This window comes from Vanacampus margaritifer, chromosome 3 (genome assembly GCF_051991255.1).
Source record: "Vanacampus margaritifer isolate UIUO_Vmar chromosome 3, RoL_Vmar_1.0, whole genome shotgun sequence".
In the NCBI taxonomy this organism is placed as follows: Eukaryota; Metazoa; Chordata; class Actinopteri; order Syngnathiformes; family Syngnathidae; genus Vanacampus; species Vanacampus margaritifer.
The window spans coordinates 16,226,289-16,254,186 of NC_135434.1; the positions used below are offsets into that span (position 1 = coordinate 16,226,289).

Here is a 27,898-nt window from a genome sequence, read left to right on the forward strand (position 1 = left end):
TAAATTAGGCCCGTCAGTTTTTTAAATTGTAATTAATCACATGACTTCACTAGTTAACTAACGATTAATTACAAATTTTATATCTGTTCTAAATTTACCCCCCAAAATCTTTCTAGGTTTTCATACTCTTGTTAGCAAAAGTGTATTTTTTTTTTTAACTAATAGAGATAGTTGAAATGTTTTTTTGACGTCTATAGCCGTCAATGGCAGTGAATGAGTTAAATATTCAATGTAAGAGTCCAAATTTTTAAGTGGACAGAAAAAGAGACAAAAAGTAGATAAAAATAAATAAATAAATACATACCAATGGCCATAAAATGTCCAAAAAAAGAAGATGAAAAGCAAAAGTTACCATAAAATGTCCATGAAATTGCCAAAAATGTCAGCAAAAAAGGCTTAAAAGAAAATGTTCAAAAAAAATAACCTTAACATGTCTAAAAACAAAAGAAAAAAAATCCTGAAAGTTAAATTACCATAAAATGCCCACAAAATTGCAATAAATTGAAATATCCAAAAAGGGAAGAAAAAAGACAGAAAATTGCCACGTCAAAAAAATTGCCCTTTTTTTTTGCAGAAAAGTCTAAAACTTTGTGAAAAATGAAGTAGGAAAAATGATAACCCCCCAAGACGAAAGGTTTGGATGCTGCAAATTTTTCTATAATGGTGAAGCTCTAATTAGCTTTTGGGCCCTCAGTACATTCGACTAACACTAAAACTGTTTAGTTCATCACAATGTTGACATTTGCAGCTCCAGACAGATTTTGGGTGAATTAATTGGTCTAAAAATGGCTCTTTTGACAGTAAAGGTTGCCAACCCCTGCTATAGACCATGTAGGGTACATGACACAGACATTTGTGAGCTCTTTGAGTTATTGACCTTACAAATCCTTGTCAAAGATAAACGAAGCTTGCAAAATATGTACAACTATTTGCATCTCGAGTCAAATCCATTTTATATTAGCATACTCACTTAGCAGAAAGATGGCAAGAGTGGTGGAGATCGCCTGAAGCCACCGTCTCTCCAGTCCCATGGCCGTCCGTCACGCTGCTTCACGCATCTCCCAACCTAAGAGACAAGATGAAACATCCCCTTCAGTCTTCGCCAGAAATACTTGTGTCATTCTCAAATCAAAAAAGGAGTCCTTCAAATTAGCATTAGTCATAACTTGTAGTCATAAAAACTACTGGTACAAAAATTGTATGTCTGGGTTGGGGTTGAATTTAGGAAAATACATTTCCAGTCACTCCTACAAACATTTCCAGTCAGTCTTACAGATAATTTTGATTCAATATAAAAATAGTCTTGTCTTGACTTTGCCTATTTAAAGTGCACATGCTACCATAGCAACGTGGCACAACTTTCTTCACACCAAAGTCACAAACAAGTATTGACCTTTTTAATGGTCAACTAAAAAAACACGAGGATTTGCAGCTACCTGAGGGCCTCCTCAACCTCTTCTCATGTCTCTTCATTCAGTAACTATAATACCTTCTTATAAATCCTGTAAATGCTTGACAGTCTTTTAAGCAAAATAAAAAATGTACTTTGAAAGTAGTTAAGGTGCTCGATATTAGCTGCTGAACTTCAATAATTAGCCTGTAATTGGACAGCTGACGGGTGCAGTTGACTGAAATCAAATGTGAGTAAGAAGTAGCATTATGCACCAAATTATCAAAACAAAATAAAATGTTATTTTTCACTTGTTGGTGAGGAGATTATTCAATATTGGTGTTGGAAGAAAATATGTTAGCTAATAATTTCAGTGTCTGTGTTTTTTTTTGGACAAGTGAAATAACAATAGGTGGTAAGTGGTGGGTGGTTAGCAGGGGGGCGGCGGCATGGCTCAGTGGTAGAGTGCTCGTCTCCCAACCTTGAGGTGGTTTCACGGGTGTATGAACATGTGTGTGAATGTGAGGCTTTATAAAGCACTTTGAAAACAACTATGCTATTTCCTCATGCATTAGGGCAAGGACATTTTCAAAGGATATCATAACACAGGTGCACGACCTTTTAGTCAAGTAAACAGCGACATACATTTCCTAATTCAAACTGACAAACGCATTTAGAGACCTCTTGGTGGCACAAACAGCCCCAAACCCAATGTAAGTACCTCCCTAAGAACTAACATAATCCAAACTGCTAATACACCTGCAGCACGTGCTAACTGTGCACCCATGTTTCACTGGATTTCATTGACACAAATTGCTTTGGATCTAGTCATGACTTAGCCTTCTGGATGGTACATTTCTGGCACCTCGAGCACTGTAATCCTACCCCGCTGCTCTTAGTGTAAATAGTCTAATCGAATTAGAGATAAAATGTTGAGACCAATCAAGGACACTGAATGAAGTCACAAAATACTTGTTTTTCCAGCGTTCCATGAGTGTGGTTGTTTTGTGCCTATACAGATGCCCGATTTCTCACATATAACGTCATTTTAACCTCACTATCAACTGTCCAGAGCAGTATTTTCCAAAATTTATGGAGCCATGGCACAGATTATATTTTAGGAAAAATCTCACAGCACACCAAAAATGTCCCGTTTCGTGTCTGTGGGGGTTGGGGTTTTGTTTGTTATGGTTGTTTTTGTTGTTGTCTGTGGTTGGTGTTTTTGTCATGTGTTCCTGGTTTCTTCCCTTGTCTCGTTATGTCTAACCACGTCCACCTGAGTGTGTCTTCCCGTCCCAGTGTGTGTGTGTGTGTGTGCGTGTGAGTGACCAATCAGTGCCCTCAGCCACTTGTGTTTTCCCCAGGTGTGTCTAATTAAAATGCTAGTGTATTTAGTCTGTTCTGTTTGTCCAGTCGGTGTGGGTGCATTGTCTACGTTATGTGTGGATGTTCGTGTGTCAATTCTTCGCCACATCCACGTCGTCTTCGTCACAGCCACTTCGTCTTCGTCTTTGCCACGTCGTCTTTGCCACAGCCAAGTCGTCTTAGTCACAGCCAAGTTGTCTTTGTCGCAGCCAAGTCGATCTTTGTCGCAGCCACGTCTTCGTCGCCGCAGCCACATCATCTTCGTCAGTCACGTCGTCTTCGCCACAGCCAAGTCGTCTTATTCACAGCCAAGTCGTCTTAGTCACAGCCAAGTCGTCTTAGTCACAGCCAAGTTGTCTTAGTCACAGCCACGTCTTCGTCGCCACAGCCACGTCGTCTTCGTCACAGCCAATTCGTCTTCGTCACAGCTACGTCGTCTTCGTCACAGCCCTAGCCAAGTCATAGCCACTCCACAGCAAGTCAAGTCAAGTCAAGTCAAGGCAAATCAAGTCACTGTCTCGTCACGCTCATTCCAGTCATGGCGACCAGTCCAGTCACATCCCAAAAAGTCATGGTTGTCTGCTCACCCTTTTCTCTATGTTTTATTAAAGTACCACGCATTGCACTTGATTTCTGTTTCACTGCCTTATTGTCCTGCATTTGGGTCCGCCATCCCCTCAATCACTCACGTCCCACAAGACAAAAATGTCCTAAAAAGTATGAAGACTGAAATAATGCTGAGCTCGTCTCAATTTACTCATGAACTAAATCAGTGTGAAACCTTACACTTTTTAATTGAACACAAAACTGATATACTCATAGAAAGCAAAAACATGTAGTATAGAAAATTGATGCATTACAGTTATTTCAAATGACATACTGTACTCTGACAGTGATTTTTGCACACACAACAGCTGGTGGACTTTGCTTCTCCATATGTATCTCCCCTGCTGAGTAAACTCATTAACCGTATAATGCAAATAGATACAGTGGACCATTCAATGGGTTACTACAACCATGATGTTATAACTGTCAAGTGTCTATAATGCTGTCTTGTAGGTCTAATAAGTGACATATTGCTTTGTCTGTACAATGTGTGCGTCAGGAAGGACCATGATTGAAGTTAGTGACAGTAACAGGCATTGTAATCAGTAGCAATACTCTGTTGTTAATCCTTGTTAATCCTGACAGAGACAGCAGTTTTAGTAAACCAGCCTGGTGGGGAGACGCAAGTGTCATTTCAGTAAACACTTTCACAATTGTACAAAAGAAGATTGCCACACAAATGTAACCAAAGACAGAAATCACAACAAATTTGACTGCTTTTATGACATAAAATCGTTAACGGAACATAAAACCAGCCATTCAAGTTTTTTTTTTTTGTCCGCAGCACTGCAGTGGCGATGCAAAATATGCCTTTTTTTGTGAACATAGGCTACATGCTGTCTTCGGACATAAGTCAACAGTAAATATTCAAAACTCGAGTCCACTGAGTAATAAGTCACTCCTGCAAACCATCACTTCCGCCATAAGTGGCCGAACCAGTTCATACAACAATCAATCCCTGGATTCTGTATCCTGGCATACCAACCCACTTTAGCAACTGTATTGACTTTTTCTGGAAATGAACTTGGCACACAGTGGGCACACGATCGGAACCCTGGTCTCGTGAGCGAGGAAGCCTGCTGTTTATGGATTGACGTAGTGATTTCTGCATCAAGCCACAGGGCCCATCAATATTGGCTAATGAGAAGTGATAGAATGTTTTGAAATATTAAGTTCAGTGACAGAAATGGAGCCTTACCCCAAAACGAACACACCTTCGTATCTGGCTACCTAGTTTTGTTGACATTACTGTAAGTCATAGAGGAGCAAATGCCACTAGTTGTAACTCCTTGTCCCACCTGCTCCCAAACCCCGGGGGTCAGCTCAGTCTCATTAAGCTACTTTACAGACATGATCAGGAGGAAAACTGAGGGTTAAAAACTGCTCAAGGACTTTTAGATAAATGTTGAGTGTCTGCATTTTTTTTTTAAATAGGCCACCACCCTGGACTGGTCGCCAGCCATTCACCCTCACATTCACATCTCAAGACAATTTTACTTCTTTTTTTCTCCTCTCTTTAAATATGCATTGCCTTCCGTTTTCTTCCCCTTTTCAGCATATTGTCTCACAAATAGTGAGACCCTAAAGGAAATATGTTGGATATTGCAGTCAGACAGCACCCCCCCTCATAAAATCATGTAGTACAACACAAAGGATTACAGGCGTTCGGAATGATGTGAGCCTCTCTGTAGCACATTCCTCATTGACACAGGGAGAGGGGAAAAAAATTATTTATGAGTGTTTTGTGTGTTTAATGAAAAAGCCTAACTGCACATAACGTCCTGTGCTGCAGCAGGTAGATGACTATGTGTGAAAAGGTCAGCAAGCAACAAGCCCGTTACATCTGCACCCCTACAATCCATTGTGCAGCTCAGTGCTCCTTGCCACCACCCAGACAGACCTCCTAATCATAACAGGCGCATCTATTGTGTGACTCGGTCAACTGGAAAAGATGGCAAAATCAAATACAGTATCTCTTTTACTAGTTTCTCATTGCTTCAACCCAAGGAATCTGGTCACTGCAAAACACTCAAAAGCCACTAAATGAAATGAAACTATGGGAGATTAAAATGGATCACATTATGTCAATTAATAAAAATAAAGATACTGTGAAACAATGCATCCATGTTATATTTTAGGCCAGAAAACAAAAGAATAAGTATTATTTCAATTTTTATAATGAGTGTAGAAAAATAGCCTACTGGCATACATGTGGCACAAATGAGAACATGAATGCTAAGGATCTACAGTTGAGATTGAATGCAAACATTATTGTGAGATTATGTCACATATTTCAGTCGTTTTTATGTTTTTAAAGTTTATTATAAAGTAAATATCAGTAGAAAACGCTACATACATATGAATGAGAATGAAATTACCTTGCTTGAGGCACTTTTGGAAGTTGAACGTTTCAATCCATAGATGTCTTACAAATTCACATCAAACTTATTTAATCACTTTGTTAATGTTAAGGACCTTAACGACGAGTTGAAAAAGTAGTCACATTTTCAAGCAAAAATAAATAAATTAAAAATATTCCCTCATGTTGATCCGACTTCCCAAGGATAGAAATTCAAGAAACAACCAGTCCAGCCTCAGGCAGTAAAAAGTCCATTTAAACTTATCGTGCGTCTATTGCAGGACTCGTCTTCATTCAAGGTGGCTGAAAAAAGCTCAACAATAAGTGAGATCCAACACAATACGATTTCTGAGAAGAAAAAAATCACTTCACGGTGCACCACCTTCCCTTCAGATGGCCGCTCGTTTCATCAGGGAAAAAACGCACCCCGCACATTTTCACCAAAACGCGATGTTGATACTCCGAGTGAGTCACCCCTCCCATTAGCAAGGTTCCCACCTACCATTATACAGCGTTGCGTCAATACCCAGTAAATCACACGAATTCGATACAACTTCCTGTAAGAACTTTCAAAATAATTTTAAGCGACGCTGTGTAATCTAAAAACAAAAAATGCAGATTGTGACTATGATATGGATATCCCATATATATTTTTATAAACCTCAAACGTACTGGATAACATGTATGTTGTACAGCTGAATAGAGAGATAGTGTATAGTCTAACTTCAACTGCTTTTTATGTTGAAGACAAACTAACACAATTCAGTCAACTAGCAACTAGCTAACGTGAGCTTCATGCAGCGACTATTTGGGCGCTTCACACAAAAGCGCTTGTTCGTGAGAAAGAGTTGTATTTGGGACGCAACAAAAGGCAAACAGTCGCCAAAACATGCTCGACGCAGGCTGGGCTTTCCAAGTCCAATGGATAACCAAACGCCCAGTGAAGACAAAACTAACGTATTAATCACAAATTTGAGGTGATATCTTATACTATATGCTGCTGAAGTTGGGTGATGTGATAACATTTTATCAAGACTTTACTCGGTCAGTAGGCTAATTGTTCAGATTGAAGGAAAAACATTTCTGTTAGTGAGTGTAGCACCACTAGGGGTCATAAAATACCCTAAAAAATTGATTTTTACTGTCAAACACATAATACGGTTTTGATCAATTTGCACAACGAAAAATAAATCTCTACATATAGCCAGCTCGGCCTTCGTGTGATCAAATGTGTTTCCATAGCGTTGCTATTGTGAAAATAAAATAAATAAAAAGCAGCAACTGAAAAAGCACACATTACCTCTGTTTTTCTGATTACACACATTTTTGAACAACAGTAGCTTGACTGGCAAATGACAAAAGATTTGCCACCAACCATTCATTCAGTAGACGTCAAACAATTCCCTTCAATAACGCAATAGCTGGAGAATATCTCGATTCTTTTTATCTGTTGCATCATTGTCAGCAATGCTTCCTGGTTTCAAATGTCTCTTCTTTTTTTTTTTTATTATATTTATTTCTCTGTCCCTTAAATTCCAGTCAAACAAAATTTCAACAATTGTTGATGTCACCTCTCTTTAATGACATTTTTTTTAAACATAATTTTGTCACCTGTGGAGGTTGGGAAAAGAATGAGACCGTTTTGACAAAGGTAAAAATTACAGATACTGTATTCGTTTTCAAATGTTGGGAGTAAAAGTAAAAAGTAGTAAGAAAAATAAATATTCTGATATCCTGAAAACTCTATTGAAGTACAGTAAGTATTTGTACCTCCCACCACAGCTAATTTGTACATTGCAACGTGTCATTCTTGTTAATGCAGTAATAAATTCAGAACTACAATAAACAATGGTATGGGAAAGACTAGTATGCCACAAATATAAAACAATTAAGTAGTTGATTGAGCAACACAATTATAATATATATTTAATATTGTAGTATATGTTTACAGCCAATATATTAGCTCTCATTTTTATATTACTCTGCTCCATTGCCTGCACAGCCAATTTGTGTAATGAAAAAAAAGTTATTCGATGTAAAAATCTTAGCATAAGCTAGGCCTCATAACTTTACTACATGAATTAAATGCATCAGGAATAAGTCATAAGAAAAAATTACATCAGCAAGTAAACAACAGGAGAAGTCAAGGGCAATAGTCAAAGTACTAAAACGTCATCCTTCACGGAGGGATACGCATCGGAAATAGGAAGACGATATACCACTTCAGGAAACAAAGCATTTAGTCATCAAAGTCTGGGATATCATCATAGGAGTATCCTGGGTATCCTTTAGATGCGTAGTAAGCTATTCGCAGGTGGTAAATCCCAGGAAGAAAAACAAGGATTCCTATGACCAGGACGGGAATGGTGCGGTCGGAGTGCTGAAAGAGACCCGAAAACGTTTCAGTGCAACAAATGGCATTCTGAAAGTCATCACGTGCTGCAGTGTGAAAACCCTTTTACTCACGGTGACTCCAAAGTATCCAGCCAGGAGAAGAGAACCGATGATGATTAACAGAGAGCCGATTAAGAACAGGACTGTGGCGAGTGCAATGGCTTTGTATGGGACTTTGGGTGGACTTCTTTTGAACTGTAACACAAGAAAAACATTGAATTAATAACACTTATTGCTCATACTCTGAACGCAAGTAGACTTTTTGAACCATGAGATTTTAATGCACATAACGATGGCGTGCATGTGTGTACTTAAATGTACTTGTACTCAGTCTGGGAAAAAAGATGCATCAGTGCATTTGAAAACATCCCGTTTAAAGCCTGCAGTATATATATATATATATATATATATATATATATATATATATATATATACACACACATAGTCAAATTAAGTTAACTTATAAATGTTGCAGGTCATTTTGACATTTCAAACAAAAGCCTTAAATCCCTTCAGTGGTGTATACGGATACGATTTAAATAAATTCTGCAAAATATCTCAATAATAACTGAAATAAATGAATAATTGAAATAAAATTACACAAGTTGTTAGCATAAGACTATGCCGTTTTACCTGCAAATCAATGTAGCCGTCGTCATGGGTGGCTAACCTGGAGTACTTCACTTTACTGGCAGGAACACCGTTCAGAACGCTACGAGCTGGCATCTTTGGTTTATAGTGACAGTTTACGTTCTAGAACACCGATAACACGTTGACCATTATTCGGAGGACTATCTAGCGGTAAAATAACAAAACAAAGCCCAAAGAAAACATGTAAAGATGGGATTATGACTTCATTGATCGCACTTCTCGCGCAGCACTTCCGTGTTTTCAGTACGCTTGCGCAGAATACATTGTTTTGTCAAGGTTGCTGTTAACATTTACAAATATTTTACCTACCTTACATGTAATTAATTATCATTAAAAAATAAAGCCCACATTCTACACAAGTCGACGTGTTCAATAATACGTTTACATAAAAAATATCCATTTCCACATTCTTCAAACTACGCTGTACCAGCTCAACCGCTAGAGACTGCTGTCGAGTCTTGAAATAAATATGAGAGCAGAGCGTTTATTTATTTATTTGGCATTTTTGGTCATCCATAGCAGACAGCAAAAGCTGTGTGAAGATTTATGTGTGTATGCTCATTTCCGCAGGTGCTTTCACTGGTCAGTTTTGTTGTCACAATGGGTTCAGTCTCACAAGATAACGCTTCTGCCCAGGCTCCGGGTTTGCTAATAAATCACATGACAGATGATAATATTCCAGAGATTTTATCTGTAGTTATTTCAAATAACGTGGCTGCAAAATATGACAATACTATAGGCCCAATGATGATGTCAATGCCATTATTTTCGAATTGTATATTTGTATACTTTTTGTAAATATTTCATGAAAATGTAGATTATGCTACAGCTATATCTCAAATAATTGGAATATTGTTGTTCAATTCAGTTAATTAAAAAGTGAAACTGGTCCTGATCATGCCTAAAATCAGCCTATGGTATAACATTTTATGAAATACACACCAAAAAAACATTTTAAAAGCTCTTGTCTTGTCTAATAATTTAAGCGATGAATAATTAAAGTCGTTGTGGTCAATGTAGCGCTGACCCTGCTAATTACCTACATTTGCCCTGCTAGCATTAGAAAATAGGGCTGTCACATGGACAAATATAGACTCTGCTGTAGGCAGAATTCAAATTGCTGCCTGACTCTACAGGGGCCATCATTAGGATCCAAGCTCTCGGGCAGGTCTACAATCAATGAGGAATGTCCACTGTTTGTAAATAACCCAGAGGCCACCACTGTTTCCTCAGTAGTGATAATACACCAAATGCATATTTGTATTAGAAGTGCTTGCGGCATCAATAAAAAAAAACTCTAAAAGCACTGCACTGCACACAGTGACTCCTGAGTGATCATATGGGTGCTGGATGACCTTAGTCATTACTTTCAGAGCCATACTTGCTCTTGTGGAGGCAGTTGAACATTTGCAAATGGTCTCTGACAAACAGAGAGTATAAACGACATCCTGAAATGTGTGAAGATGAAAGGGACTGTTTGCAATTCCCCTGAACAGGCTTTGCCAGGATGGCCTCAGCAGGGTAGAGGGGGTCGAGCCAAGCGACTTCATCACTGGAAAAATATAAGCAATGACAGACAAAACATGTCGGGGAAGGAGGTCCTCAAACAGCCATAAACAAGGCTGTAAACAAGGTTATAAAGAAGGAGATTTGCTATTTTCACACTGCACTCTCAAGGGGAATATAAGGCACAAAATCGTCCATTTATGCTTCATATCCCCATGGTAAAGCTGGCAGTACATCTGGAATGAATCATCGTGTATTAGGAAGCACTATACAGTATATCTATTTTTCTATATAAATTTAAATTCAATGTACTGGTGCTAATCCATTCTCAGCTCTACAAGATAATACATTAACCTTTCAAGTTGAGTTTGTTTTACAGTGCAGTATTCCCTTTTTTTTGTTTTTTGATTAGCCATTTAAATCCAACCACTGCAATATAAATACACTGTCTATTTAAAAAAAAAAATATATATATATACATACAGTATACATATATATATATATATATATATATTTAAAAATATATAGATAAAATGAATAAATAAATAAACACTGCACACCCACCTATGTGTGTTCATCCTTATCTGTCCTGTCGCTTTATTTGTAAATCCAATTCCTATATTTTAGATCATTTATGTCAACCACCTTAATCTTCCACTGAAACATTGTCTTAAATTGATCTGATGCTTTGCAAGATAAATGTGTTAAACAGTCCACATACTGGCCCAAAACGTTATGACCACTTGTATAAAATATTGAAATCCAGTCAATATATGAGTATGAATGGAAAAAAGTCTGCGTTAACAACTCTCCTTCGTTTAACTGACATTGTCAGACCTTTATTCACATAACTACATGTTTTTGTTGTGGTTGTAGTTTGAAGTGAACTCTAATGTTTTGCTTATTGAAATCCTGTACTTGTAGAGAGTCAAACTATTAGACACAATCCTCAGTATGATGCATTACCATTCCATTCTGCGTCACTGCAAGCTACACACATGCAGTTACAAAAATACTACATTAATACCGTTTTCATCACTGATGGTGTAGCGGTTTATTCACCTTACTTGCATGCAGGCAGCGTTGCTTCAATTCCCACTCAGTGATGGCGTGAATGTGAATCTGTCTGCCTCCATACAGGTATGTACCTGTGAGTGACAGTTGACTGGTCCAAGTCAGGCAAGTAGATTGTACAGATACTTGCATAAAAATATACTCTGTTAAAAGGAACCCACACTGTAATAATAAGTTTGCTCCATATTATTAATTTGGTTGTTACTAACATACCGATGAGATTCATTTTTCAAAAATAATTTCCAATTTAATACATTTTGTAGAAACTTTATTTGGACTCGGGGAAATATCTTCTAAGAAAAATTATATTCTCAGCAATGAAGTGTACATGTAGCACTTCTCCCAGACTTATTGGTACAACCGTACGCCGCACACTCTGGCATTTTTGCCATAAGAACAGTAAATAATGTGAAAATGTTGCAGAGATGTCAATGTAATCAAGTTCAGTGAGTTTAGAAAATGGCAACGTAAGATGGCTCCCGGTGGCTTCACTAAGCGGTATTGCTCGCCCATTCATATAAGTTTGTGGTTAAAGCTCATCTCCGGTCTGAGTTAGGTCACAATTTTTTTGACATTCTTAAGCTAACGCCTATGGTACTGTTGATGTCATTTTCATTTGACAGAAAGTGACAAAATGGCCGCCGCCTCAGATTAATAAAAGCAGGTGGATTTTGCTGCTGAATCCATATTTCACAAACACAATATTAATCAGAATACCGTGTTTCGACTAGCGTGCGCCCATAGCATATACTGTATAAATACAGTATATATACTTTGTGGCCATGGCGGGGGAATAGCTTGCTTCTCTGTCATCATCATTATTGCTTTCCAGTTCATGTTCTAACATGTCGCTGTTGTCCATGGTTTTTCCACTTTAAAAATCCCCCAAATCTCCATCAATCAAGATCTATTTACTTAAAAAAAATAAAAAATAAAAATTTCAATGTACTATCATCCAGAGGCTGATAAAAGCAACATGCCTATAAGTCAGGAGCCGAATGTACAGATGTCTATTTTCAAACGTAGGGCGTTAAAGTAATTTTAAAAAGGCAGTAACAAAGTAGTTCTACTTCGGTAAGTACTAGAAAATCCATGGATAAAACCAATTTGTATTGATAGACTGTCATATTGTATTTCCTTCCTTATGCTTGATATAGTGTCATTATATGTACGTATTTAAATATTCTAACTATCCAGTGTAAAAGATCTTCTTTAAATGAACCCGCAACCTTTTTGTGTTGTTTACAACCTGTCCAGATTGGCAACGGCATTCACTTGGAACCTTCCAATACACACAGATTTGTGCTTCATTAGGAACCATTGGCCTGTAAGCATCGATGTGGCGTAGGTGGCAAAAACAAGGCTGCTCGGGTGCCATCTGGAGATGTGATTAATTAATCAGGTGATAGTCAAGTCATCCCTGGTCAGAGGGGAGCAAATTCATGTTAGCTCATCTCTGCCACAGCTCGGCACAAACAGCCTTTTGGATGCGTGTGACGAGTAAGAGGACATCCTTTGGGTGACACCGAGCAGTAGGAGAACAGCATTTAAGCCATAATTAGAGTCCTGTTCGGAGCGGAGTTCTGTCTGCCGAGATAATGAGGTCCGCCTTCATTACAGCCTGCATCGTTATAGCTCTTGAGCAACCTGAAAAATCTCAATGTCCCTACTTTCTTATGTTTAGAATTCCGTTTTTAAGATGTACTGAAATTTAGAAATATTTGTGATACTTTTGACTGTTGTCACATTGATGCATAAAAGTGCAATTAACTTGGATGCTGTTTCATTAATTATTTAGATTGGTTGCAGCTATTGTAACATATTTCTTGCAAATCCATCATAGCAAGATTTGACTCGGGTGGTTTCGCAATCTTTCTTTCGGGTGGAAGGCTCAGTGTGGAAGCGTGTGAGTGTAGGTGGACAGCTGTCATGGTATCAGGAGCTTCATAAACCAGATGACGCAGCCCAGCACCCTTATTTCACAATGTCAGAGCACGCTATAAAAAATGTCACACCCCCAAGGAGTGGTGGCTTCTAGAATGTAACTGCAGCAAAACATGATAGTGAAGTTTCTTATACATTTTTCCTGCACGTTTAAAAAAAAAAACACAACTGCATGTTCATTCATCTTTAAAATAGGAAATGTGATTAATTGATGCAATTAAGGCGAATGTCACTGCAAATGCCAACATCAGTGTGAATGCTTGCCTCCGTGATGGGGAGCATTTCCTCCAGCGCAGAGATATTGATTTGGGTATCTTTTAAAAGTCGTCAGCCCACCCTACTGCAGGGCCGGCTCATACAGGTAATTGCTTTTTCAACAGGTCTGAGATAGCACGATAAACACTTACAAGATGCAAACAGTCAGTTAGTGGCAGATGCACATCAAATGAGAATGTAATTTAAGGAGATAATTAAGTTTTCAATATTTTCAGCATTTATAAATATTCCTTTGCCTTAAATATTAGTTCAGTTGTTATTTCACATCAACTGACCTGCTGATGTAGTAGGCTGCATTTGTTTGGGCAGTTTGGGTGTGTATTTAGCCTCGTATAACGAGGTCTATTCCGCATAAATGTCTAAACCGGAATGCCCTATTGTTCTTTAAAGATACAGTGTGTAGATTTTTTAGATTTATTTTCAATGTCCATTCATTGGAGAAAAAAAACACTTTCAATTTCAATAATAAGCAAAAAAAAAATTTCTATCACATCAATGTACTTTTAAAAATATAATCGTATGTCTAGTAATCGCTATATAGTCGCGCTGTGCCTTATTGGAGGTTGACATGTTTCGCCGTCATTTTTCTTTTATGGATACTCCAAGGAGAAGAATTTTGCGGCCGTAGTAGCTGCAAGTAGGCTTGCGAAGTTTGGTCTCTCTGAGGCACCGTAGTACACCTGCTTCAAAATGCATGCGCTTCGAGTTTACACAGTAAATTCTGTAGAATAAATTTGACTTAGAGTGGGACCAAATAAACACAGTTTTAGAGTAATATTTACACTTGGAAGAGAGTAAAATAAAAAATTGAGGGAAAAAAGAAATAAAGTCACTCAAGGGTTAAGAAACATACTCACAAGCTTAAGCTTGGGAGACAGCCGATCTACTCCCTGAGCCACGCAGCTTTTTTGCTTGTGTGTTAGTATATCGCTCGTGTCATCTGAAATCTTCGTAACTCCGTTTTGGTCTCTTGAAAATAAGCAAATAGTAGGATGGGCATACCTTAGATGTTAGTGTGGCTGAAGGTCGTGAGTTCGTTCCTTAACCCCCCCAATTCTCTATTTTACTCTCTTCCAAGTGTAAATATTAGCCTACTCTGAAAATGAGACTATTTGGTCCCACTCTAAATAGAGTAAATTTTACTCTTAATACGGTCACATTTACTCTATATTCACTGTGTAGGTTGCTACATTCTATTAATTCATCACTAGATGGCACCAAAGTTTACACACCATCCCTTTAAATATGTGATTTTAGCGTCATTTGTTTTTTGTTGAAGTCAAATTAAACGTTTGTATCTATTTTTAACCACAAAAAATATCAATTTTCTTCAATCTTTAAATAAATGTCTCCTGATACAAGAAATTACCCACCCAATTCAATTGACAGAGCGTGTGATTGTTTTAGCTTCCTCTCATCATACCTCGACTGGAGAGAGAGAGAGAGAGAGAGAGAGAGAGAGCGAGAGAGAGAGAGTGGGGGGGGGGGGGTGCTGGTTGGGGGTCTCTGTGCGCAAGAAGAAATATAATATCCTTCATGAATTGGCACCATGCGGATGAATTGCAATTACCTGTTGCATCTGCAGGCAATTGGAGAAACCATTGACTGGATTGTTTTAATTATGCATACTAGGCGAATGTGAACAAGGTTAAACTATATATTATTCTGTAGATATGACCATTTGAATGAATGCTTGTGAAGAGACACGTTGAGCGTAAGTGCACGCAATAAGGAACCGTCACATGTTCAGCCAATGGAGAGCAATATGAGGATTGTAAAAGTCTTAAAAGTAGTTAACATTTTTCATTGAAGTTCTGTGAAGGTGAGAGGCTGAACGGTGATGGAATATTTCTCAATGGGAATTCACTTGGGGGGGGACAGAGTAATTGGTTGGGATGACGTACAAGGAGTGTGGAATCATACGGGGATTGCTAAGGGCGGGGGGCACACAATGCAAGGATATGAATGGTTGGCTCGGGTGGGTGGCTGGTGATGGGGGGCACTGATCAAATCGACTGAGTGAGAGGAGGGAGTCATTAAGTACTCATCGTCGTGTCGGGGAGTCCGTGAAGGTGTCTGAGCACTCGTGAAGCTTTCTACTGGGTGGGCGCACTTGAGCCCCGGCTTTTAGCGCGCAGGGAGACTCCGTGGGCGCAGATGTGCACAAGACTTCGCGAGAGATGTTAACACCCCAGCAAGAAGACATGGGTGAGTCTAGTTTAATTATCTTTTTTAAAAAGAAGGGTGGATGAGCGTTGCCTCTTTTCGCATAATTGAATAATCCCTAAATTGCTGCGTTCACAGGCTGCCGTAAAAGGCATTATATAAGTACTGTATTAAATTGAACATTAATTAAGAAATAATAAACTGCATCTAAAACAGCACAACCCAGTACAACGGCAATATACTGTATACACTCAATATCTGCATTAATTTATCACAATATCTCCTGTCTACCAATGGGGGGGGTCTTAATAGATTCATAGGATGGTGGAATGCATTGACCACAACATTAGGTACACCTGCAATATCAAACCATAGGAATAGTACCACATCCTCTTTTGGATGACCACACTCTGGCCACAATTATCGCTGCACAATCTCATACAATTCAGTAGAGGAGCTGTAAAAATAATGATAATAATAATAATAATTTGTCAAAATATTATGCAAATTTTGAATACTACGGGTAGCACTGTTTATATTGTTACTGTTTATTCCTTGTGAATGTGGTTTGCAGCATTGTAGATCTGCAAGTACCTTGGTGTTACATTATAATCTTTTTAATATTTGTTTACTGTGTCACTTTGCTAATATTGTGATTACAATAGTCAGCTAAATAAGAGGGTAAAATGTGATGTGTCCAAACTGAGCATTATTTTCTTTGTAAATACAGAATTATTCATGTTATTCAAATGTGCAGGGCTATACCTTTTAGTTTTTCCCAATGTGTATATAATCTAGTTAAACTATGGCACACATATTCTGTTGTTTTGCTCTCTTAAAAGCATCCTCACATTTTCATTAATGAAGAGACATGCAGTGATTTTAATTTGAAATGATTTTTAATTCCAAAAATGTTATTTATGGCTCAGTGCCCGGCAAAGTCTAATGACGGCCCTGAGTCCCTTGCTCTGTCATTCTTAAGGACTCTAAAGCAAGTGTCTGTTAGGCAACTCACAGTGGCCGCTGCTTACCCTGCGTGAGGAGGAGGAGACGACAACTGAGTCAGAGTGGATGTTTACACTTCCACTTATAAATAACTGCAGCCATGGAGTGACCATATGTCTCAAAATGTCCTTTACATTATTGTGAATCCTGGTCCTTGCTCATTAGCAGCTATGTGCTAATGTGTCTGCCAAGTTGACTAATTCTCTTTCCGCCATATTGTGATCTTATAAAAGGGGAGGCTTTTTTAATTTGACATCGCATATGCTGGGGCTACCTGTGGAGTATGGTTAGCTAAAAAAATAAAATAAAATCAAGAGTATATCACTTGTCTTATCTTCAAGCACACACTAGTGCTGGTGAAATCAACAGGTTTTTCATCGTGGCTCAATATTATGAACTTCCATCCACTCCTCCCAGAAAGATCAAACTGGATGAAAGAGGCTCATCTTAAATCTTAACACTCTAGAAATGGGCTCGCTTTAATAAATCGGAGCACTCCAACACAAGCAAAGCAATCATGGTTGCCATGCATGGACCGTTATGTCAAAAATGATATCCTTCAGTTCAGTAAATGCCATGTGGTGCATAAATACGGACCAAACTATTTTATTCCAGCTAGTGCCAGTGTAGTTTATTTAATATGCATACAGTCCAAAACGATGGCGCTATTTTTTGAAGGACAAACATTTACATACTACTTTTGTAATCTCCTCGAAGGCAATACACTCGTTCAGCAGACACATGTATCTTTTGAGCAGCGTGGGTGAAAGCCCCGCTGCTTCCCAATGACCTCTGGATGCAAGCTATGCCACACCTTCAATGAGGCGAGCACACAGCAGAACTTATCAGCGACGTGGAGTCCATCAAACACTCCAAAGAGCCTTCTGTGCAGTATTGAGCAGAGATTTGCGGCAAAATGTCAGCGGCTTAATAGTGCGGCGAGGAGAAGAGAGAGAGAGAGAGAGACACGAGGCAACTACATGATGCTTTCACCTCTCACCAACTACACATCGTCTGAGTTTAACAATTTCAATTGATTTGACTGCACAAAAGCCACAGCGTTGGTTCATGTGGGCCTGAGCCAAGTCTCTTGAGAAACAATGTCATCCTTTTTCCAGATTTGTTCTGTTGTGGTGAGTTTTAGGAGGGAAGAAAAGAAACTGGTTATCATTTTAAAGTGACAGCGTGTAGGATTTAGTGCCATCTAGTGGTAAACTAATAAATTATTCATTTTAAAAACCCAATATAAATTTTTAATATAAACCCAAAAATATGTTCTATCACATCAGTATACATGTTTTATATACAGAGTCCTCGAATTTCGACTTAAATCGGATTTCACCGTTAAAGTCGATATTTACATCAAAATGCTTAGTACAGTAATTTTTTAAAACATTTGTGCCGGATCCAATATTTTGTGTTTCCGCACGGACATTCATTGCTGGCGGACGGCAGAGCGGAGCTAATTCAAACTTAAACACGGAAATGTGACGCGCCAGATGGCGAGCCGACCTGCTCGATGGACGTCCGTTGCTGGAGGTAACAACAACACAACTTTAAATAACTTTAAAATAGTGTGATAACTGTGGGAAGTTAATGAAAAAGAAAGTGCTATGGACGAGGCACGGGCGAAATGACGTAGGTCGCGTACAACGCAACTTGAGGACACCCTGTGTAATCGTAGTTCCAGTAATCACTAATTATATTACATACTGTAGGTTTGCTGTGCCTTATAGGAGACTTGTTACGTCGCCATCTTTCTGCTACGGATACCCCAAAGAGAAGAACTTCACAAACACAGCTAGCATTTGGTGGTGCTTGCAGCTCGTTTTGTGACACAATGTGTTGACTGCCGCTTGTGTTCCACAGCTGGCGCCTGCAGGTGGACGTCACTGAGTCTGCTTTGCTCTCACTAGCTTTTACTAGCTTCTCCCGATAGCTGCTTTTGTTAGGCGCTCCAGCTATAGTTCTTGCTAGCTGCTCTTTATAGCCGCTCCAGCGAGTTCTTGCTAGCCACTCTCGCTCGTCGGGCTGCTTGGTCGCTCACCCCAAATAATAATTGGTAGTAATTGGTGGTAGGCTTAAGAAGTGTGGTCTCTCTGAGCCACCATAGTTTATAATCATTGCATTCTATCAGTTGACCACTAAATGGCACTAAACCCTACACACTGTCATCAGTTTTTGTAATCTGCAACCTTGGATTGTGTTTTGTCGATATGAACATAATGAAGCTGTTGTCACATTGATCTGCCAGGCTGAGCTTTAAACATCATCTTTCCCACATAGCCATGAATGATCTGACACACAGAAAGACAGCGAGGAAAGAAAAACAAACAAACAAACAGACAAAACAAGGACAGCTGCTTTTGTTTTCTGATGAATGTCAGTTTTAATTTCCTATTTTCTTTCAAAGGTTCTGGATGTGCGCTGAAATTACTCCAGCAATCAAGAGCAGGAATCTGGAACGTGACGGCACCCACCTACAATTGTGTCATGGACTTGTATTTTGTCTTTGGAGAGTAATACTCTCAACCCGGATTTGAGACCAGAGTTACAGCGGATCATTTTTCTTCTGGCACCAATCACAAACTTTGAACTGGATTTGAACCCAGTTTTATTGGACTGAAACTGTACAACTCTCTGGCAAGCTAGCTAGCTAGCTCACAATAAAAACAGCGTTGCAAGAAGTCGCTATGTCAGTTACAGGTAGCCTAATGCCCCCGTCACCTATCCCAAGGGTCCCTCCAACTGGGCCAACCCACTTCTGACACCATTTGTCGCAGAATTCCCGTTTTCAGAGCTCATGCCGAGTAGCATCCTAGCATGTAGCGGCCATAATGGTTCATTCAGCAGCACCATCTTTCAAACTGTGTTTTGTCAAGGCTGACTACTTACATTTATGACATGTGCTAATGTTCCCCTCCACCTGCGGTGAAAGCTAAAACCAGCAAAAAAGGCTGCATACAAACTCAAGTCTGGCATCGTTGTGGTACTGGCGCAGATAGATGGGTGGTGCCTGTGCTGCACAAAATGACACCAGCTCCTCTGACTCAAAACTGTTCCAACTGCAGCCAGGTGTTGACTCCAGAACTCAGCGTGGTCAAGGCTGTTGCGCTGGGCTTGGTCCTAGGCGTCTTCATCGTGTTTGGAGTCGTTGGGAATATCCTAGTTATCCTCTCGGTAGTTTGCCATCGACACCTACGTACAGTGACCCATTATTTCATCGTTAATCTCGCAGTGGCAGACCTGCTACTGAGCTCTACGGTGCTACCCTTCTCTGCCATATTTGAGATCCTGGACCGGTGGGTGTTTGGACGAGTCTTTTGTAATGTTTGGGCAGCTGTGGATGTACTCTGCTGCACAGCTTCAATAATGAGCCTGTGTGTGATATCTGTGGATCGCTACATCGGGGTCAGTTACCCGCTGCGTCATCCAGCTATAATGACAAAGCGCAGGGCCTTGCTGGCTGTCATGCTGCTGTGGGTGCTGTCAGTCATCATATCCGTCGGCCCTCTGTTTGGCTGGAAAGAGCCGGCGCCGGATGACGAATCCATCTGCAAGATCACAGAAGAGCCGGCCTACGCTATCTTCTCCGCTGTGGGCTCCTTCTACCTGCCCCTGGCCATCATCTTGGTCATGTACTGCAGGGTGTACGTGGTGGCGCACAGAGAGAGCCAGGGCCTGAGGGAGGGTCATAAAACCGAGAAGTCGGATTCAGAATTTGTTATACTCAGGATCCATCGAGGCAACACAACTGCAAGTGACGACGAGGCACTCCGCAGTCGCACGCATTTTGCCCTGCGATTGCTAAAGTTCTCTCGGGAGAAGAAGGCGGCCAAGACATTGGGAATTGTCGTGGGCTGCTTTGTACTCTGCTGGCTGCCTTTCTTCCTGGTCCTCCCCATCAGTGAGTATGCTTGAGTGTTTCCTATATACCGCATATACACATTCATAACTGAATGCAAAGTGAATTTAAATATGCAAATAACAATCAATGTCCTACTTATGATTTGTTAGTCAATGCAACTTCATAAATAAAATAAATAAATAATAAATAAAAATTAAAAAAATTAAAAATTTAAAAAATTTATAAATTTTAAAAATTTAAAAATTTTAAAAATTTAAAAATTTAAAAATTTAAAAATTTAAAGATACAAAATACAAAATAAAAAATACAAAATACAACATACAACATACAAAATACAAAATAAAAAAACTAATAAAAAATAACTAAAAAAAAGTGTGTGTGTGAGGGGGGGCGGGGGGGGGGGGTAGCAGAGGACCAAAAGTCAGTCCACTACTTTTAGAAAGAAAAATTCTATATTCATTTATTTCATATAACCAGAAACTGGATGGATGGCAACAATCTTAGCACTAGCAGACGAAAAAGTTGAATGTTTGCAATCAAAAATGTCTCCTCTGTCGGACAATCAAATTTACACGCAGAATTCAACCCGAATATCCTTTCAACCTACAACGCTTTGACCAGTCCTGGTAGATGCATCATAAATTGACTCGATAGACGTTTGAAATAGCTGTCAGCTTCAAGTGTACCCTTTTCTGTAAACAATAACTCCGAAAATGAGTGACACTCACAGACACGCAGCTCCACGATTAAAGTGTCAATCCTGCGGCCTCTGACCCTTGTGGACCATTTAATCACAGTCTTAGAAACAGACAGGCAGAGCTATCAAACAGTCAGACTTTATGATGTCTACTTACCTGATGGAGACAAGCCTCAGGAAAAATCACACAAATTACCAGCCATGCATGGCATAGGCCTACAGATGATGTGGGAAAAAACTTGGTTAATTAGCGAAGGAGCATGATTATTGATGTAAACAATTAGTATTCATCAAACGTTTGGAGGTAATTTTAGGAAACGTGCTTTCCCTTTGCAGTTAAGACAGTTATGACAGATTTTGGACTTATTTGATAGAACTTCCCACACAAAATAGTTTAAAATCTTTAAGCTTATAACAACCACATTTCTTTTTTCAGTTCCTTACAATTGCGTCCTGTATTGTTGGAGATGCATTATTTAACAATGCATTTATTATTGTAGCTGTCGTTTGCAGTGGCGGGCAACTGCACTGCATCATACTGACAGTTTTTTTTTTTTTTGCTACCTCATTTACTTACACAAAAAGGAGTAAATATTAATAACATCTTTCAATATGATGTAGTGCAGTTCTACAACTATATTAACATAATTAAATGAATGCCTCTTAGATGGTGTAAGTCCAAATTAAAAAAATATATATATGTTGCAGTGCTTGCAATTGACCTTATAGGGTGGGCATGCCTAATGTTCGACAAAATAACTACTGTAGATATCCTGTTGATTTATGGGTTGCCTTGGTAATCTCTCTCAGGGACAAGAAGAAGATGCAGGGAGCTGCTATTACTTTTAAAAACACTTACAGTATAGACCACCAGATGTGATGCTGTTTTTAATTTGTCCGTTTCACATTATGGCTATTGGAGGGTTATAGGAGTGTGAATCAGTAACACTCAAACAATGTAACAGTGATGTCACATCACCTTGTGTACTAATTCTAGTCCATTCTAAACTCAAAGAATACAGCCCGTAAACAGATGTCAGGCAAACCGAGATAATTATCATGACAAGTCAACAAAAGGGAACTGGTAGAAGTGTGCGGGAACTAGGACGCAGCTGAATCCACTCAGACTAATCACAGGTGGGAGATACGTCACTGATTGGCTGACACTTGAGGGTCAGGTCTGATGATGAGACACAGGTGTGACCAATCTAATGACAGGAGGGAAAGAACCTGTCACCCCCAAAAAGGAAACAAGCCATTCCTACAGTGGGGAACTGAATCATTTCGCTTCTCTAAAAGATTATTCTGACTGTTATCCAAAAGACAGTCGTAACAACCATTGTAAATGTCAAACCTGTTCAATATTTACAATTAAAAAACAATGTATATGTTAATTGGTCAACACTGAGTTCTTCTGAGCCACACACTTGCTAATTGCGATAAGAAACAAAACAATAGCCAATTAAAAGTGACCTTCAACCTGTGTTGTTGTCGGACCGTAATTAGAGAAGCAACTGGTTATGCTGAGAGTTTCCAAACCTATATTGAGCCAAGGCCCATACATTACAAAAATATCACCCAAAAAGGGACAGTATAATCGGAAATGTTGATTATTCTATCTCAATTTACTTAGGGTGAAATCTGGGCCTGTTGTAGTTGGACACACTGCTGATTTACTCAGGGATTGAATTCTGACCAATTAAGTCAAATTGGATAATTTCCTACAGCACACCTGATGATCCCATGGTACAGTGGTTGGCGTCATTGCCAAGTCATTCACCACAAAACAAACAACAAAGAAGTTCACAACCGCAGTGTAGTTTCCAGATAAGATGACCTACTTCTATTTTTACAACAATAATTTCTTATTCTTTCATTTTGTGTGGGAACTAATATTGTATGATCTTCCAGTGATTTCCAATAACTACTGGTATATGACTGAGACATCAGGTGTGCTACAGGAATTTTTCAAACTCATTTATTCCAAGAATTTTGTGAGCGACATACATTGGCAGGCAGAACAATTATATGCGTTTCCACTATTTCAGAAGGTACAAGAAGGTTTGTTTAAAAAAAAAAAAAATATATATATATATATATATATATATATATATATATATAAATTTTATTTTATTTATTTATTAATTTTTATTTTTTACAAATGGTCTATCAGATTATATGAAAATGACCCTTATACCTTTTGTGAAATTTTTGGTGATGTGCTGTGATACTTTTCAAATGTAAAATATGTGCACTGGCAAATAAAGGTTGCGGAAGAACTGCTATAATCATCCAGGTATAAGTTTAAAAATGAAATAAATGCACATATGGCTGTAGGAATCCTCTCCCAGCAGATATTTCTGAAGGGATGGTTTGAACTAGAAGAGGAATGAGAAACTTTATTGCTCAGGAGCTTTACACGCCCCCACATCACAATACCATCACCCACAAGTGCAATAAACCTCCATCCATCGTCTGGGAGAGCAATTTTTTTTCCCTTCACTCCTCGAGTGATCACAATTCCTCGATAGCATCTCCAAAAGGGAGGAGCTAAGGATCATCAAGGGTGGGAAAAAAAACAAGAATTAAGATGTACCCATGACAAGTCATCTCCTTGTCGTTTTTAGTTTTACGAGGACATTATCTGAGACATTACGTTGCATGAGTGGCACTAAAGTCTTGACAACTGGTTGCCCGCATTTTGACAAGGCATTGATGCTTCTCAAGCCCAAAATGAAACAACCAAGGGTACAGGCAATAACAGAGCTCCTTTTTTTATTTTTTTTATTTTATTATTTTATTTTTTTAGCCCAGCTGGGGATAAAATGATGGAACTGTAGTGTGAGGCACAAAATGATTTGCTCCCAAGCACTCTTCACCCCGTCTTTCCATCTATCTCTGGATAGCAATCTCATTTTTCAATGCCAGTGTTTGACATCTGCAGCGGCTCGTCCAATAAAGCCTCTCATACGGCTGATTCTCCCTAATGTCCTCCTGGATACAAAGTTGACAGACAAACAGACAAAAATCCCATAACACACGCTAGCCTTGCACTCTCAGCTTTCTTTTTATGGCCAAAATTCCCTAGTGGAGAATGCATAAAACCATTAAAAAAAAACAATCAGCTATGGTACACTGTAAAAAAAATAAAAAGATAATAATTAATAAATAATAATAATAAAATAATAAGAACGAGAATCCCGAAATAACAGTTAATTTGCAGATTTGTTCTATATTTTTAAAACAACATTTCATTTTAAAAAATAGACTGTGATCTTATATGCTTAATGTAAAATACTTGAAATCACTGTAACTGTGAAAACACATTATTTCTGTTCTTTTACCAAAAAAATGCAATAAAATGCATGTATTTATTTGTTTAAATAAGTTTTTTTAATCAATCAATCAATCAATCATAAAGACAATATAAAGCAATATTCAAATTCAAAGTACAGTAAAATAAATGAAAGGGGACAGAAAGAAGTAATACTTGTTTTGTCTGCCCCTGATCAACTAAAAACAAAACTTAAAAAAAAATGATAGCGAGCGGTCAAGATGCTTTCATTGCAACAATACTCCAAAATAATTCAACTGCGTGTCCTTGTGCTATATATATTTTTGCAGTAATTTTGCTTTTATACATTTTTAAAAAATACAAATAGACTGAGAAGATTTTGTTTTACAATCCAGATTGTACCACCTTGAGTTGAAATACATCTTTCTTTTTGTTCTGTTCTATATTTAGGTTTGGAAAAAATGTCTGTTCCTCTTAATTTGTACTCACTTTCCCAAATTTATACATTTTGTTTGTATATTAACTGGTAAAATTTCATGATGGGCTTTATACAATATTTTAAGGCGGTTAAACTCCATCAATTCATTATATTTTAAAGTTTTTAGTTGTATAAATAATGGATTAGTGTGGTCTCTGTATCCACAACTGCAAACAACATGAATAGCACGTTTCTGTAAAAGAAAGATGGATTCAATGTTCACAAATGAATCTTAATTTCACAAATATGTGTCTGTTATTTAAGGGAATTACCTATGAAATGCAATTTTAAAAAAATCAATAAATTATTTCTAAATTGGCTAATTTTTGACAAAAAAAAAAGAAAAAGAAAAGGTTCAAAAAATATATATATTTTTTAAAAGAACGGAAAATAACTACAATTACGGTAATGTCCTAGGTGGTAACATTCATTGACATTGTATTAAAATTTATTTTGAAACAACATCTAATGAGACATAGAGAAAGTGGACTTGAATTTAGGGATGCTGCCTCTGCTTTGGGGCACTACCAACTAAGTATACATATCATGTGATCTAAAATATAAACTAGACTTTCGACCAGGTGAAACCAGGTCTAAGTTATGGCGCAGGTGCTGCAAGGCCATTTTGAAAAGTGAAGTGTGACCCTAAATTTGTCTGGTTGGTGATACTGTGACATTTCATGCCTCCCTACAGGCTCCATATTCCCTGCTTACAGACCACCCGACACGGTCTTCAAGATCACCTTCTGGCTGGGCTACTTCAACAGCTGCATCAACCCCATCATCTACCCATGCTCCAACCAGGAGTTTAAAAAGGCCTTCCAGAGTTTACTAGGAGGTCACTGTCTGAGAGCCCGTCCAAGACAGCATCATCATCCACATCATCATCATCACCATCACCTGGCTGTGGTCCAGAGTCAAATGCACGTTCACAACCAGCCTCTGACTTTGAACCTTGCTGGCAGGGGGGCATCCTGTCACCTCAGCCCCTCATCTCCCGTTGATCTGTCCAGGACGCCGTCCTCTCGGGACAGCCGGGAGTGGAACGTTTTTTCTGACTGTCCGACTGGGGGAACCGGACCAGCAGAGAAAAGAAGAAAAGTGGCCAAACTTTGCAGTAAAAGCTTCCAGCGGACTTGCTGCTGCGTCCCCAGCGGTGGGAGTCCCTCACAGGAACTGAACTGCACCCAGCCCCCTCCGGTCGGAAAACTCCCCACCATTAAAATCCATCAGTTGTCCTTGTCGGATAAAGGGGAGCCTGTATAACCGCTGTAATTTGTACATGAGAGCATATTTATTGATTTGAGCCAGCAGTTAGAGCCTTTTTAAACTTCCACTATTTTGGATCTCGATCTTTAAAACCTCACAGTCAGATGAAGATGGTCTCGGATGACGAGGCAAAGATTTTAACCAAATCAATCTTTGACTCAGTCCTGTGTAAAAGTAACATGTTTACATATTATACAGTAAATTACTGAAGAACGTTAAAATGTATGGTTTTGTTGCATGATACATAATGCAGGTCAGTGGTGCTAGTTATCTCATCGTTTTCCTAAAGAAGCCTTGTGAACTTCCATGTCACATGACAATAAATTTGTTTTTGCCCTGTAAGGCTTTGATGGTGACATTTGTGGACTTTGGTTCAAGAATGAAAAATGTAAATATTATCCACATAAAAATGAGGTTCATTCGTTTATCTCAGGGGTCAGCAACCTTTACTGTGAAAAAACAATAACATTTTAGGGCAAATAAATAACCAAAAATCTTTTTCAAGATTGTGATGAAGGAAACCGTGTGTTAGTGACCCAGGGGTGGGCAAACTCAGTTCTGTCTGAAGCCGCAAAACATTTGAATATTGTGATGAGCAAAACAGTATGTTTGTGTTAGTCTAATGTACTGAGGGCCCAAGAGCTGATTAGAGCTGCACCATAACAGAAAAATATGCAGTATCCAATACTTTGAGATTCATTTTCTTCTATCGTTTGTCTTCCATTTTTGGATTTTTGTTAATTTTTCATACATTTAGAGACTTTTCTGCCTTTCCCTCAATTTTGGCAATTTTATGGACATTCTATGGTATTTTTTAAAAAACCTCTTTCCTTCCTTTTTTAGACATTTTATGGCTTTTTTTTCTTTTTCTTTTTTACATTTTCTTCTCTCTTTTTTTGCTATCAATTTTCTTACATTTTGGACAATTTTATGGACATTTTATTGTTACTTTTTGTACATTTTCTTTCCAGTCTTTCCTTAAATAAATTTTCTGACTTTATTTTTTGGGGCAATTTTGTGGACTTTTATTGAATTTGATGGTAATTTTCAGGATTTCATCTTCTGTTTTGGGGACATTTTCTAGTTAGCCTACTTTTTAAACATATTAAATAGTAATATTTAAAAAAAAACTGACATTTTACGGTATTTTTCCAGAATTTCTTCTTTTTGTTTTTTGACATTTTATAGCTACACTTTACATTTTCACTTCTGCCATTTTTGGCAATTTCATGGACATTTTATGGTTATTTTCTGCTTTTCCTTTTTCGACATTTTATAGTCACTTTTTGGACACTTTTATTTTTAATTTTTTAAATCTACCTTTCATTTCTGTTCTTCTGACAACTCAAAAACCTGAACTCTGACAATTTTTTTAATATTATTTTTTTTAAATATAAATCATTAATGTATTTAAAAAATATATGTTATCTAAAAAATCTAAATATGTAATATATATATATATATATATATATATATACACAGTATATATATATATATATATATATCTACTCTTTTTTACTTTTCATTTTTCTTTTTTTTAAAGAGATCTACAGGG

The 27,898-nt window shown here is 38.2% G+C and overlaps 3 protein-coding genes across 5 annotated transcripts in view; 1 reads left to right on the forward strand and 2 right to left on the reverse strand.

The window, feature by feature from the left end:
* The window catches only part of igsf9b (immunoglobulin superfamily, member 9b), a 32,227-nt gene extending 26,043 nt beyond the window's left edge, over positions 1-6,184 (reverse strand). For all 3 annotated transcript variants that reach the window (XM_077562079.1, XM_077562078.1, XM_077562077.1), the window contains exons 1-2: positions 5,740-6,184; positions 971-1,066 (exon numbers count right to left, since the gene is read on the reverse strand). In XM_077562079.1, the coding sequence (XP_077418205.1) occupies positions 971-1,031 (61 nt within the window). In that variant the 5' untranslated portion in view covers positions 1,032-1,066; positions 5,740-6,184. The remainder of the gene's footprint in view (positions 1-970; positions 1,067-5,739) is intronic.
* Positions 6,185-7,278: 1,094 nt separating this feature from the next.
* tmem230b (transmembrane protein 230b) lies at positions 7,279-9,001 on the reverse strand. Its single transcript, XM_077561600.1, has 3 exons — positions 8,748-9,001; positions 8,187-8,309; positions 7,279-8,100 (listed from the first exon to the last, which is right to left on the reverse strand). The coding sequence occupies exons 1-3, from the start codon at positions 8,838-8,840 to the stop codon at positions 7,960-7,962; spliced, it is 357 nt and encodes a 118-aa protein (XP_077417726.1). The 5' UTR covers positions 8,841-9,001; the 3' UTR covers positions 7,279-7,959.
* A 6,627-nt stretch (positions 9,002-15,628) lies between these two features.
* Positions 15,629-26,716, forward strand: adra1aa (adrenoceptor alpha 1Aa). Its single transcript, XM_077561714.1, has 3 exons — positions 15,629-15,773; positions 19,150-20,643; positions 25,769-26,716. Exons 2-3 carry the CDS (start codon positions 19,767-19,769, stop codon positions 26,338-26,340), a joined length of 1,449 nt encoding a protein of 482 aa, XP_077417840.1. The 5' UTR covers positions 15,629-15,773; positions 19,150-19,766; the 3' UTR covers positions 26,341-26,716.
* Positions 26,717-27,898: the final 1,182 nt, after the last annotated feature.

Bases quoted from the DNA above. Each gene is read 5' to 3' on its own strand.
- tmem230b (XM_077561600.1), bottom strand. From the start codon at position 8,840: ATGCCAGCTCGTAGCGTTCTGAACGGTGTTCCTGCCAGTAAAGTGAAG. The intron at 8,310-8,747 runs GTAAAACGGCAT...CTTGTGTTACAG, and splicing joins ACGGCTACATTGATTTGCAG to TTCAAAAGAAGTCCACCCAA. The intron at 8,101-8,186 runs GTGAGTAAAAGG...GGTCTCTTTCAG, and splicing joins CTGGATACTTTGGAGTCACC to CACTCCGACCGCACCATTCC.
- adra1aa (XM_077561714.1), top strand. From the start codon at position 19,767: ATGACACCAGCTCCTCTGACTCAAAACTGTTCCAACTGCAGCCAGGTG. The intron at 20,644-25,768 runs GTGAGTATGCTT...GCCTCCCTACAG, and splicing joins CTTCCTGGTCCTCCCCATCA to GCTCCATATTCCCTGCTTAC.